At 42.4% G+C, this 14,857-nt stretch overlaps 1 protein-coding gene across 1 annotated transcript in view; it reads right to left on the minus strand.

Moving 5' to 3' along the window:
• CRTAP (cartilage associated protein) overlaps positions 1-14,857 on the minus strand; it is a 410,521-nt gene that overhangs the window by 151,477 nt on the left and 244,187 nt on the right. The window contains exon 5 of the mRNA XM_075586343.1: positions 14,128-14,273. Coding sequence (XP_075442458.1) covers positions 14,128-14,273 — 146 coding nt within the window. The remainder of the gene's footprint in view (positions 1-14,127; positions 14,274-14,857) is intronic.

Raw genomic sequence — 14,857 nt, forward strand, 5'->3', positions numbered from 1 at the left:
AGGGATGGGATACCGGTTAGTTGGAACCTGGATTTGAGGGAATCCCAGAAATTACAGGCAAAAGATATCACCTGGTTCTTGTAAATCTCAGCTGGTCTAGACTTTTTATTGAGCCAGAGAAGATTCTTTATTTTACATGGGGAACAAATCAAATCCTCTATTTCGACCCATCTTTTATTGGTTGGGTTTGAATGCCAGCTAATAAGTTGTCCTAGTAGTGCAGCTCTATAGTAATTTTGTAAGTTCGGGAGAGCTACTCCTCCTTCTGATTTGGACTTATAAAGAATTTCCTTACGAACTCTGGGTCGTCTATGTTGCCAAACAAACTGCAAAATCTTCTTTTGAATATTATTTAGGTCTTTCTGGTTGATTTTAACCGGGAGAGTTTGAAAGAGATAGCGGAGTCTCGGTAAGATATTCATTTTAATGGTGGCTATCCTCCCAAACCAGGATATTATATACGGATTCCAAGAGGCCAAATCCTTAGCTATTTGGTCGAAAAAGGGTTTAAAATTTGTGCTGTATAAAGTTGAATAATCTTTTGTTAATTGAACCACTAGATATTTAATGTGGTTCGGATTCCATTTAAAATCAAAATTTAGCTGTAGCAATTTTACCATATCTTTAGGGAGATTTAGACTGAGGGCCATAGATTTGGAATGATTAATTTTATAACCTGAAAGGGACCCAAATTCTGGTAGAACATGAAAAAGGTTAGGGCGGGAGGTGAGAGGTTTTGAGAGCGTCAATAGTATATCATCCGCAAAAAGAGCTATTTTGAATTCTTCCTGACCAACAGAAATACCTGCAATATTTGGATTCATCCTTATCCGGCATGCTAATGGTTCTATGGCCAAGGCAAAAAACAAAGGTGGCAGCGGACATCCTTGTCTAGTTCCATTTAATATTGAAAAAGTATCAGACAAAGAGTTGTTCGTTCTCACAATTGCAGTTGGTGTGGAGTATAGAGTGTTTATGCTGTTTAAAATTTTGGATGTGAATCCCATCTGCGAGAGCGTAGCTGACATAAACTGCCAATCTAGTCGATCGAACGCTTTTTCTGCGCCCAGAGAGAGTGATAGAGATGGGCACCTTGAGTGTTTTGCCAAATGTATTAGATTCACCGTCCTCCTTGTGTTATCGAGGGCTTGTCTGCCCAGGACAAACCCCACCTGGTCCGGATGAACCAATTTAGGGAGAATACTGTTTAATCTGTTGGCTAAGATTTTTGCATATAGTTTTAGATCTGTATTTAACAGAGAAATTGGTCTGTAACTAGAGCACAACAGAGGATATTTCCCCTCCTTTGGGATTACCACTATGGTAGCACATAGCATATCTCTAGGAGGGGGAAGGCCGAGTAGCATCTCATTAAATATTTTGGTGAGAAATGGGAGGAGCATTGTGGAATATTTCTTATAATAAAGATTAGAAAATCCATCCGGACCAGGGGCCTTCCCAGATTTCAGGGATTTTATTGCGTCTGTAATTTCCAGGGGCTCTATAGTTTTTCAAGTTTTATTATATCATTTGGATCTAGTGTGGGGAGCCAGCATTCTGCTAGATAATTTCGAATCTTTATTGCCCTTTTATTTTTAGCCGTGTCTCCCACTGGTCCTGGCAAATTGTAAAGGGATGTATAGTAGTCTTTAAATGCGTCCCTTATAAATTTGGGGTTGTGGAATACCAAGCCATTTTTAGTGTAGATATTATGAATTTTAGCTTTAGCTTGTTTTTGCTTTAATATGCGTGCCAACATTCTATCTGCCTTATTACTTTTTTCATAATATTTTTGTTCAGTCCATCTTACAGCTCTTTCTGCGTTTGACACCAACAAAAGATTTAGTTCGCCCCTCACTGAGATTATCTGCCTGTAATTTTTCCGGGAGGTTGTTTGATTTGTGAATAAATTCTAGTTCTGATAATTTTTGTGTTAGTATTTCAATTTTTTTTTTTCTGAGAAGCCAGGGCAATCAATTTGCCTCTTATCACTGATTTGTGAGCCTCCCAAAGGGTAAGAGGAAACCTCTGGGGTATTGTTTATTTCAAAATATTGGGCCAGTTCCTCTTCTATTAATTGAAGATTTTGTGGGTTCAGTAGTAAAGATTAATTTAAAGACCACGGCCTTGTTTTGTTTTTGGTAGTGAGGCCCACCAATCTAGTAATAAGTGTGGAGTGGTCTGACCAAGCAGAGGGGGCAATTACTGCTGAGGAAATATTATCACTAATTTGTTGATCTATTAGGATATAGTCTATTCGAGAATAACTGTTATGTGGGTGAGAAAAAAAGGAGAAGTCCTTTACTTTATTGTTTATTAATCTCCAGGAGTCTATCAACAACAGCTCCCTGGTCATAGATACAAGTCCCCGAGCAGAGAAAACTATCTTTTGTGGCGGTGGAAGACTGGGGAACTTATCTAGATTTAGATCCATTATTGCATTTAAATCTCCATCTAGAATTAAAAGACCTTTCTGGACAGAGTGTATTAAATGTGTTAGTTCCTGGAAAAAAGATTCTTGATTTTCGTTAGGGGCATAAGTGTTGACTATTGTTAGATCAGTAGAGTCCAGTGCTCCGGTAATAATTAGAATTCTCCCATCTAGATCGCTTTTAATTTTGTCCACTTTGAAATTTAAATTTTTATGGAAAAGGGTAGCTACGCCATTTTTTTTGAAGGAGCTGATGAGTGGTAGTCTAGAGGGTAATCACCGCTAAACAGTAGTGGTTGATCCTCCTTTTTCAGATGGGTTTCTTGAAGCAAAACTATATCTCCCGCCAGTCTTTTGGCCTCCGAGAGAGCAATACGTCTCTTTCGGGGGGTGTTTACGCCCTTGGTGTTTTGCGATATTATATTAATCAGCATGGTGGTGTTTCAGAGGTATATAATACAAGTGAACAGAGTGATATCTTACATACAATTGAAAAATCGGTACATCATTCTTCGGAAACTGTCTGGTGAGGAAACATATGCATCGAGAGATATACATATTATTGCACGATAGTAACAAATGCTTATATATCTGGGTAAAGCGGAAGGGTAGGTAAGGTGGGGGCGGGGGTAAACAGAGGACCGCGGCATCCAAACAATGTTTGGGGGGACCAGCCATAATGGGACCTGTGATGCGAATCTCTCGCATTCACAGGTTAAATGAACATGTGGGGGGTGGGCAGTGGCCCAGCGGCTAGACGCCGCAGCGCTCCTTTGATTAGTAGCTAAACCTTCAAAAAGGAAAATCAACCCAAAAGATACGGGGTGGGTTGTATGTGTGATCTTACACATTGGGGGAATAAGGATTGGGAGCAACAATCATTATAACTATTTACATCACCTTATCTTTTCTCAATTTTAAAAGTATTGAGTAGATTAGGCTGGCAGGCATGATTCGGCAATCTCAACACTTATATTTAGTCGATAGGGGGAGAGGGACAAAGAACAGGGTAAAGAATATACATATAATGTAAACTTTAATATTTGGTTTATGAAAAGGATTTAGTTGCTGAACTTTGGGAAACCATTTTTAGCATGGACAACATATTGATCTGAAACCTGAATTCAAAAACTTGAGTTTTTAATTCGAGGATTTCTTGCGCTTGGCTTTCTTGGGCAAGGGCGGTGTTGTCCACCTTCTCCACAATATGGTCTCCTATAGACGCAATCTCCTCTTTGATACTGTGACGGATATTCTGTATCTCGGAGTGGAAGGAGCTTTTTAATTCTTGAAAAAACACCAGCATTTCTTTGTGGGTGAATGGGGCATCTGTCCCCTCTTCGGAGTCTGATTCTACGTCTTTGCTTACGATAGACACTTCTTGATAATTGGTACTTTGTCTTTTAAAGAAGAGGGATGCCTCGCGCTGGACCACCGTTTGTTTTTTTGTTGTTTAGTGGGTGGCATGTTTGTTATTATTATTTAGCAAGTTTTTGACTTGGATTAGAGCTATGTTTGTTTAGGTGATGCAAAAGAAAAGGAAAATATTTAAGTTGAGATAGGCCCCCTCATTCCTATAAAGACCTGATCACACACACATTGTTAGCAGGTCTTTGCTTGCTTTTAATTGAGCCTTTGTTCCTTGATACTTTGATCTTACCCCCCTTATATGGGCAGATTTTAGAGACTGTACTGGGCCTAGTGGGAAGTTTATAGAAGATGTTGGGGTTCACAATAAGGGTGAGTTGTAGGGGAGGGAGAGTGAGTGATTTGTATTGACACTTTCTTCTAGCTCTTTGCTTTCAATTTGACTGTCTTTTCTTTATTCAGATGCAGTGTATGTACTGTGGGTGGACCAAGATGGCCGCCGGCCACCCCAAAACACTGTGTTTGTGCAGGCTGGGTGGACAAGGATGGCCAACGGCTACCCCTCAGCAGGGCTGTGCCGAGCGGTGAGCCCTTCACCTGGAGTGGGTCTCCCCCTCCCCCTCCCACGGAGCTCAAAGGGCCCCGAAGCCACAAGGGGAAGAAGACGCTCCGGTTCCGCCGTGCCTCTGATTGGCGTATCACTCTCTGGCCAGCACCATCTTGCCGCTCCGGCAGAGCACGGGCGCGCAGGGATAATTATTTAAGAGGGGCGGGCAGCGACCCCCCGCCCGCTGCAGCGCACCTTCGCCCGGCGCAGTATAGCGTGGGATCCCCCTTACCTCCTTCAGTTTGGGAATGTATACCAGCAGATACTAGTGACGCATCCCGGTCCAGGTGGCCATCTTGGATTTTCATTGGAGGCAGAGGGGGGACCCGCGAATGATCCGGCAGTCATGGAGCCAGGCCCAATTTCAGTCGAGGGAGCTCAAAGGTACTATAGGTTGTACCAGTCCTTGGGGAGTGTTTTGGGGTGTTTTTTCCCCGATCTTGAGGGTCTTTCCCTGGTTTTATTTGCAGTTTCCTGAGGAGCAGAGCAAACTGCGACCAGCCCGCTCAGCCTCCTGACCACGCCCGCACATTCTAACGAATTTTAACGAAATTCCTTGAGATGGCTGAGATATTAGATCGGCAACAAAAACCTTTAAATCAAGCCTGCGTTTCTTGCGCTTGCAAGCAAAGGACAATTTATTTCCTTCCAAGGACAATTTTTTTAGTTCCCTTATCCCAGAAAATGATTTTAAGTGTATTCTGCAGATGTCGTGTGTTTGTCTATCAAGGAAATAAATCACAATTTATTTTGCAACTTGTTCTGTTCAATCGAGTACCCAGTAATATAAATGTGTTGGTAAAAGTTGGTGTCCATCGTGACAATGACATATTACACCGTGTCATGATTTATTTCACAAAATAAAGCCAAAATGGAGAAGCCTAAGTACACCCTTACTGCTTCCATAGAAATTAAGATGCTAAGTAGCAGACAGGTGCTGCTAATTAAATGCCCTTGATTAATTGATCATCAGCAAGTGTGACCACCTCTATAAAAGCCAAAGTTTTAGCAGTTTGTTGGTCTGGAGCATTCAGGTGTGTGTTAACACAATGCAAAGAAAGACATCAGCAATGATCTTAGAGAAGCAATTGTTGCTGCTCATCAATCGGTGAAGGGTTATAAGGCCATTTCCAAAAATGTGAAGTCCATCATTCTACAGCAAGAAAGATTATTCAAAAGTGGAAAACATTCAAAGAGGTTGCCAATCTTCCCAGGAGTGGACATCCCAGCAAATTCACCCCAAGTGGAAAACATTCAAAGAGGTTGCCAATCTTCCCAGGAGTGGACATCCCAGCAAATTCACCCCGAGGTCAGACCATGCAATGCTCAGAGAAATTGCAAAAAACCCAAGAGTTACATCTCAGACTCTACAGGCCTCAGTTAGCATGTTAAAGTTCATTACAGTACAATTAGAAAAAGACAAGTATGGTTTGATTGGAAGGGTTACCAGGAGAAAGCCTCTTCTCTCTAAAAAGAACATGGCAGCACGGCTTAGGTTTGCAAAGTTGCATTTGAACAAACCACAAGACTTCGGAACAATGTCCTTTGGACAGACGAGACCAAAGTGGAGATGTTTGGCCATAATGCACAGTGCCACGTTTGGCGAAAACCAAACACAGCATATCAGCACAAACACCTCATACCAACTGTCAAGCATGGTGGTGGAGGGGTGATGATTTGGGCTTGTTTTTGCAGCCACAGGAAACGGGAAACCTTGCAGTCATTGAGTCGACCATGAACTCCTCTGTATACCAAAGTATTCTAGAGTCAAATGTGAGGCCATCTGTCCAACAGCTAAAGCTTGGCCGAAATTGGGTCATGCAACAGGACAATGATCCCAAGCACACCAGCAAATCTACAACAGAATGGCTGAAAAAGAAAAGAAATCAAGGTGTTGCAATGGCCCAGTCAAAGTCCAGACCTCAACCCGATTGAAATGCTGTGGCGGGACCTTAAGAGAGCTGTGCATAAACAAATGCACGCAAACCTCAATGAACTGAAGCAACGCTGTAAAGAAGAGTGGCCGAAATTCCTCCACAACGATATGAGAGACTGATAAAGTCATACAGAAAACGATTACTTCAAGTTATTGCTGCTAAAGGTGTGTAGGCGGACGCTCACAGAGGTATGCAAGGGAGACTGATTATAGTGAAATTAAATAAGCCTTTTATTGCGCCTTTTCCTTAACATCAGGAAACCATCCAAAAAAGGGGTAAACAAAGCTTCTATTCACTTGGGAGTATTTCTAGTCCAATACTATGCAGTTCACAACTCCCTTAGATAAGCATGTCTCCCAGCCCCAAACATATAGCATGAAATGAACAGATATAAAAAGTCTTGTAAATAAAAATCTTATCTGTTCCATGTGGTTTGGAGGGGAAATCTTCTCTGTCCCTGGTTGCTACCTTTTCTTCAGGGTTTGTCAGCATTTAGGTTTAGAAGTTTCCCCTGTGTCTTGAAAGCAGCTCTGCTGTTTCTTCTGGCAGGGCTCAAGACAAGTGTCTCCAAGTTCAGCTCAAGTGTGAGCTAAGGAGTCTCTCTTCCTGTCTCAAAAGACAGACTTTTCTAAGCCATCTAATCAGGCAGGTGGTGTTTGTTAATTGACTACCAGCAGTTAACCACCACACTGCTGGATTAGAGGCACATTACTTAACAGGGTTAACTCCCCTGTTACATACCTCGTCTGTTTGTGGGAAGCTCGGGCTTGCCACTGCCAAAACCCATCCTTCCACTCTCATTCTAGATATCTCAGTGACTTGAATGAGAGTGGATGGAGGAAGAGAACCCTCAGTCCTGCTGGGATTGGAGCCTTTCTCCAGTTTATTCGTGTCTCCTCCTGAAGGTGCTTGAGATCAGCACTCCTCAGTCGCTCGAGGAGGACTTTTTCTAAGTATAGTCTTTTTGCTACGTGCGCGGTCATGAGATTTCCCTCGCGTCGGGTGCTCGTCTTATTGTAGGCATACTGTATGGCAGCAGTTGCAGAGCGTTTCAAAAAAGCCCCTTTTAGGTTAAGTTGCAATTCCACATCCACTTCCAGAGAATGTCCCATCTTTTCAGCTTCATCAGCTAAGGATTCTTCTGGTTTTGATTCAGCACGTGTACCTTCTTTTGTTGCCTGTTGGGTGGCTGAAGGTTTTGCTAGTGCTTGTTTAGGTGGTTCAAATTTTGCAACCTTGTCTTTCAGATGAGCGGTATTCCCAGCTCTCACTGTACCCTTGTCTTCATGGGTTTTTGCAGCTGTGGGATACTGACGCTTAGTCAGGTTCAATACTTGTCCTTGTAGGACTGTAATCTCAGCCGCGAGAGATCCCTTTTTTTTGAGTGCATCTTGCAAGTCTCTTCTCAGGGAATTTATCTGCACACTTTGCTTTCTCTGAGCTTGCTTCCACATTTTTATTGCATTGTGAAGCACTATGAATTTCTTTGCTCGGGCCACAGTTACTTGTTTTAGTTTCTGGACCTTCTTGTGCTCCCTTTTGTGCCGGGTCACCTGGGTTCTAAGCTTGGCCTCTAGCGATGCTTTCGTGACGCTCAGGGTAGCTTTCAGTTTCTCATGCTGCTTTGCGGTCAGTGCTCTGCTTCAAACTTCTCACCTTCCAAAAGTCTATTTATTTCCTTAAGCTCGTGTAGCTTTTCATTCTTTTCCTTGACTTCGTCTGTCAACTGAAAATTTTCTTCTTTCAGTTTTAAGTTTTCTCTTTTTAATCTTGAATTTTCTCCTTTTTCAGTCTCTGTACTATTCAGGGCCTCTTTGCAGCCCTCCTTCCATTTACACACATCGGCTTTGAGAATGACAGTCTCCTGGCGTGAGACTTCCTTCTCTAGGTTGAGGGTCTGAAGCTCCTTCTGAGAGACTTTGAAATCTGTATCAAGATTGACAATAGTTTCTTTAGATATGTCCAGCTCCTCAGTGAGACTGTGTAGTTCCTTTCTGGAAACTTCCAGATCTGTGCGACAGCTGTTGGTCTCATGATGTGAGGCATCCAGTGCTCTGCGGAGTGTCTGAAACTCTTTCTGAGATACGTCCACCTCTGTCCGGACATTGTTGACCTCCTGTTGTGAGGCATTCAGCTCTACGTGAAGAATGTGAACCTCTTGCTGAAAGACTGTCATCTGCTTTAGTGCCTCCTCATACTTCCGCTTCAGCTTAGTCATCATTTTATCAGATTGGCTCTGCTTTTCATCCATGGCGGAAATAGTAGCATTTGCAGTATCTAGCTCAGTCTTGAGATCGTCCAATTCTGTCCTGGCTGCAGAGTACATTGCGAGCACATGTTCCTGTAGCTTCACGTTATTTTTCAGTAGCTCCGCGTAACCATCTTTCTTTTATTTCAATTGTTCACGGAGTATATCACAGCCACGTCTGTCATTTTTCAGGGAATCCTCAGGGCTGGTCAAGGGATCGACACTCACTGGTTCCGGCCCCGCTTCCCTGGGATGGTTGGTTGGGGGTTCCTCACTATTGGCACCGGACAGACACTTCTTTGGGGTACACGACTTCTGCCTTGGGCCCTCTGGATATTCGGTTAACCGCGGACATGTCTGTTCCTTCCACGGTAAGTAAAGAACCGCTTTTCTTTTTCCGCCTTTTTGATTTGGATGACACCGTCCCTTCAGGGATACTGAGGTCTCCATCTTCATTTGAAATTTTAGCAGCGTCACTGGATCCACCCGGCTTTTCTTGCAACTGTAATAGCTGACGGAAATATTCGGTGATCCACTGCTCCCGGTCTTTCTCCTGCTGATCATATTCGTCATCAAAGGAAGCGGTCTTTTCAGTTCGTGCCGAGTTCAGGCACCCCCACCATTCTTGGGGTGTTTTGTGGGTGTGACTCGGTTCGGGTTCCCCGTAAGAGATGTCTTCCTATTTATTGGACTGGAAGGGCAACTCTTCCGTGGGGTAGGGTTCATTTCAGGAACACTGCATCTTGTCCTCCATTTTTAGGCTATCGGGTGTAATTTTCTTCCTGACCTCAGGAGGCTCTATTGCAGCTGTTGCCACTGTATTTGCTAGAACCCCCAATTGTGGTAGTCCTACAAGTGGGCATATTTTGCTTGTAGAGGTCGTAGCTCTCACAGGCATCTCTGTAGAATTTTTCTTTCTTGGGTAAGTTTTACAATATCAGCAGTACTGTGCATGCATTTTCTCTTATCAGGTATACAAGATGTGCAGTTGCTAGGTAAAAACGTCTATTTGCTTTACACAATTTACTTGCTAGGTTTAATCTCTCATTAGGTATGCTGAATGTGTAGTTGCTAGGTAAAAACGTCTGTTTGCTTTACACCATTTACTTGCTAGGTGCAATCTCTCTGCTTAAGCCAAATAATGTGATTTTCTGTTTGAGTTCAGTCTCAACTTTGGGTACTATGACATTCACTCTTCACACTTTGGGATACCTTTTACAGAGTTTAGCAATTCCTTTTTTTCTAGTAGGCAATTTTTACCTTCAGCACTTGTTTACTGAAAATTCCCCTGCTACAGCACAGTCTTGCATCAATTTTCACATTTTTCTGCATACACTCCATTCACAACTTGTAGTCCTATGCGGTGTGGCAGCCTTTACTTGCAGAATCAGTACCGCTCATGGGTCACCATCTGTATTCACTGCTTCAGCTAAACATTTGAAAATAACAAACGACTATCCCTTTCAAGGGCTAACTCACTTCTTGAACCCTGACTATGGCTGGAAGGCAAACCCCCAATTTCAATGACCATATTACACTTTGTTGTGATAGGCAATAAGGTTTTACCTGCTTCAACAGTCTCTCTCTCCTCTTGGGATTGGGGAAAAGAGTCCACCTGTGGTTTTGTAAGTTTCAGTGCAGTGGTGTGTATCACTTTAACTCTGATCTCTGCTGCATGAGATTTTTTTTTTTTTTTAGAGATGCTCAGACTGTTTGTAGGCAAAAAGCATAAAAAAAAATTCACAGAACAAATCTCCGGTCCTTTCTAACTTCAAAGACCACCTCTCGTCCCACTTCGGACACCATATGTAGGCGAACACTCACAAGGGAGACTGATTATAGTGAAATTAAATAAGCCTTTTATTGCGCCTTTTCCTTAACATCAGGAAACCATCCAAACAAGGGGTAAACAAAGCTTCTATTCACTTGGGAGTATTTCTAGTCAAATAATATGCAGTTCACAACTCCCTTAGATAAGCATGTCTCCCAGCCCCAAACATATAGCATGAAATGAACAGATATAAAAAGTCTTGTAAATAAAAGTCTTATCTGTTCCTTGTGGGTTGGAGGGAAAATCTTCTCTGTCCCTGGTTGCTACCTTTTCTTCAGGGTTTGTCAGCATTCAGGTTTAGAAGTTTCCCCTGTGTCTTGAAAGCAGCTCTGCTGTTTCTTCTGGCAGGGCTCAAGACAAGTGTCTCCAAGTTCAGCTCAGGTGTGAGCTAAGGAGTCTCTCTTCGTGTCTCAAAAGACAGGCTTTTCTAAGCCATCTAATCAGGCAGGTGGTTTTGTTAATTGACTACCAGCAGTTAACCACCACACTGCTGAGGCACATTACCTGAACAGGGATAACTCCCCTGTTATAAGGTGGTTCTACAAGCTACCGAATCATAAGGTGTACTTAGTTTTTCACACATGGCTTCTCAATTTTGGCTTCATTTTTGTTAAATATATCATGACACTGTGTAATATGTCATGTGTTTGTTGTTCATCTGAGGTTATATTTACCTAATTTTAACACCTGCTAAGGAACAGATGATTGTTATTATGTCCTGATAAGTAAAACCATAGAATTCAAAGAGGGTGTACTTTCTATTTCACACAACTGTGTGTGTGTGTGTGTGTGTGTGTGTGTGTGTGTGTGTGTGTGTGTGTGTGTGTGTGTGTGTGTGTGTGTGTGTGTGTGTGTATATTAACCCTGGCTGTGCTCAAAGCTGTGACCATGCAGCAAGCTTAAGCCTATAGGGAACCATGTTAAAAATGGTTATTGAGGCAAAAAGTGACACTGTGTGCTCATTTGCATGTCATTTCCCAGAATCCCTTGCTGCAGTGGAAGTGCTGTATGCTGGGTGATAATGGGGAAAGGCAGGGTTGCAGACCTGCCTGAGACATGCAGATGAGCATACAGTTATATTTGCATATTTGCTTTCCTGTGGAGGGTTTTTGTCACTTTTTTTACTCACCATAACTTAACTCAGTATTATGGTTTAGCCTATCCCATAGCCTCTCTTGCATTCCCAGTAAAATCAACCCCACACTGATGAGACCCATCAAGGTCGAAACAGCTGTCTGTGGGTGGTTTTCTGGGTATGCACCTTAACCCTGGCTGTGCTCAAAGCTGTGACCATGCAGCAAGCTTAAGCCTATAGGGAACCATGTTAAAAATGGTTATTGAGGCAAAAAGTGACACTGTGTGCTCATTTGCATGTCATTTCCCAGAATCCCTTGCTGCAGTGGAAGTGCTGTATGCTGGGTGATAATGGGGAAAGGCAGGGTTGCAGACCTGCCTGAGACATGCAGATGAGCATACAGTTATATTTGCATATTTGCTTTCCTGTGGAGGGTTTTTGTCACTTTTTTTACTCACCATAACTTAACTCAGTATTATGGTTTAGCCTATCCCATAGCCTCTCTTGCATTCCCAGTAAAATCAACCCCACACTGATGAGACCCATCAAGGTCGAAACAGCTGTCTGTGGGTGGTTTTCTGGGTATGCACCTTAACCCTGGCTGTGCTCAAAGCTGTGACCATGCAGCAAGCTTAAGCCTATAGGGAACCATGTTAAAAATGGTTATTGAGGCAAAAAGTGACACTGTGTGCTCATTTGCATGTCATTTCCCAGAATCCCTTGCTGCAGTGGAAGTGCTGTATGCTGGGTGATAATGGGGAAAGACAGGGTTGCAGACCTGCCTGAGACATGCAGATGAGCATACAGTTATATTTGCATATATATATATATATATATATATAGTTGATAGAAGGTCACTGGCACTCCTGTAGGTAATCAGTAGTGCGCTGGTGCATGTCCCATAGAAATAATAAAAGCATACATTAGCATGAAGCGGCAAAGAGGCGACAGCACTCAGACAATTTGAAGCAGTATTATGTATTAAACATATAGCACATATCTCCAACGCTCGATCCCACAGGAGATACGTGCTACAGTGTGAATATATATATATATATATATATATATATATATATATATATATATATATAAAAACAAAAAAGTGTGGCGCCAAAAAATAATACTGTGATATGAATAAATTAATGGAACTATAATTGATAAATAAAGAATTGTGTAAAGTGTGTAATGTTTGAAATCGTGTATATCTCTTAAACTAGTGTGACCTTTTTAAATTCTATTATAACACAACCAATAAAAATTATCATAACAGTGCATAAACGTGCTAAAAAAAAGAAACAGAAAAATCAATGAAAATCCAACCAGTCCTTCAATAATTAGTCCATAATGATGAGGTTTCCGATGTTGATAAAGGGGTCTTTGGGCAGCTCTCACACGGGGTAAACCACCTCCACAGATATCTACAGACAAAAAAAGAGAGAGAGCGCACGCCCCATAGCATAATATTGCATAAAATTTATTAAAAGGGGGAAGGGGGTGGGGGGTGGGGGGGGTAGGAATCGCATTCACAGGATGCAAATAGTTAAAAGGCAGTTTGTGAATATTTCACCACCATCCGGTTCTGGATACTGGAACACGTCTCCGTGGACTCCCTCAGGGTTGCCAGACACGATCACCAGGAACCAGATGTACACTGGCGACACACTTTATTCGAGCTCGGCTAGTCCCACGAATTCGGGTATACCCGGGTGTATTGAGGTTTGTGACTGTTTTCTGCCCGAGTGCATTGAGTTATTTTCCAAGCAGGGATTGAAGCATTTTATTCCCGCTGGCTGCAATACTGCACAGTATATATATATATACTGCATTACAATTCATGAATTTATGCCATCTGGTAGACACGCGAAGCATTGCAGCCTATTAAATCCTAATCATTATCATTTAACAGATCAGCCGCCCATCAGCCAGGCATGAACCCAGGCTGGGAAGGCAAATGCAACGGGGCTTGTCAGAGGTGAGGAGCGGCGCATTCCAGGTATCTGCCAGGTACATACTGGGTATTTGCTCGAATAAAGTGTGTCGCAGCAGTATAAGGCTCCGTTCGCTGTCTGTCTATAGTCCTTTGAGACCTTTGAGAAAGTTACCGGTCAGGTGACGAAACGCGTCAGGGTACTGAGAGCGCGATTACGTCATCACGACGACGTCGTGCACGCGCAGAAGCCTACACCAAGTGCGGGAATACAATCGGCGGCCATTGGAAGTGAGAGCTGGAGTTTGGACTATACACAGACAGCGAACGGAGCCTTATACATCTGGTTCCTGGTGATCGTGTCTGGCAGCCCTGAGGGAGTCCACGGAAACGTGTTCCAGTATCCAGAACCGGATGGTGGTGATATATTCACAAACTGCCTTTTAACTATTTGCATCCTGTGAGTGCGATTCCTACCCCCCGCACCCCCACCCCCTTCCCCCTTTTAATAAATTTTATGCAATATTATGCTATGGGGCGTGCGCTCTCTCTCTTTTTTTGTCTATATATATATATATTACAAACACACAGAGTTCATTATATCTCACAAGTGACAGTTCAACTTATAGAATAGATTTAAGAGGGATTGACAAAACAATATGTATATCTCTAGGGCAAATACTTTTTTTATATCAAGTCTTACCGATCTAGGCTTAAAGTGCTCTTCTGAAAGACCCCACTTTTCCTTGTGGTACTGATAGTAGACCATGTTCTGTTTCATCACTTGGTCTTCCTGGTCGAAAAGAAGGTAGCTGGCCACACATGGAGCTGCATTCCTAACGTCATTCACTGTGGTACAACAGATGTGAGGAAAAGTAAATAATTAATGTTGTGTTTTAAGATAAACAAGGCCCTTCTGAATGAGTGGTGAAAAACTAAGATGAAGCAAAAAAATAATGGAGTGTGATATTACCTCTTTACCCAACAATATATTATGTTCAGGGATTCCCCATTAACTCACCCAACAAATAGTAGACACCAACACAATTATACACAACCCTTTCTGGGATTTAATGGCCACAGTTTTATTTATACAACAACTATAATTATGTAACAATTTAATACCAACTCATGTCAAACTGCCTGTTGCTATGTCTTGAGCCTACGCATACATGTGACTCGTGATCCCCGGCTGACCGGATAACCAGTTCAGTCACATGATATATATTACCTTGTGAGAACATCCATCCTAATGGCCATGCTGGCCATTAAACCATTCTCCCAAGGTCACCAAGGCATTAACCCACATTCTACCCCCTGTGTGGTAACCTCTTAAAAGCCCCACAAACTGCAACAAGATTTACACAGTCAATCTATATTTCCTATTTATATTGTTTTATTTATCTCTTTTTTTTAAATAAATATGAACAACA

The sequence above is a fragment of the Ascaphus truei genome, chromosome 2 (assembly GCF_040206685.1).
Source record: "Ascaphus truei isolate aAscTru1 chromosome 2, aAscTru1.hap1, whole genome shotgun sequence".
Lineage (NCBI taxonomy): Eukaryota > Metazoa > Chordata > Amphibia > Anura > Ascaphidae > Ascaphus > Ascaphus truei.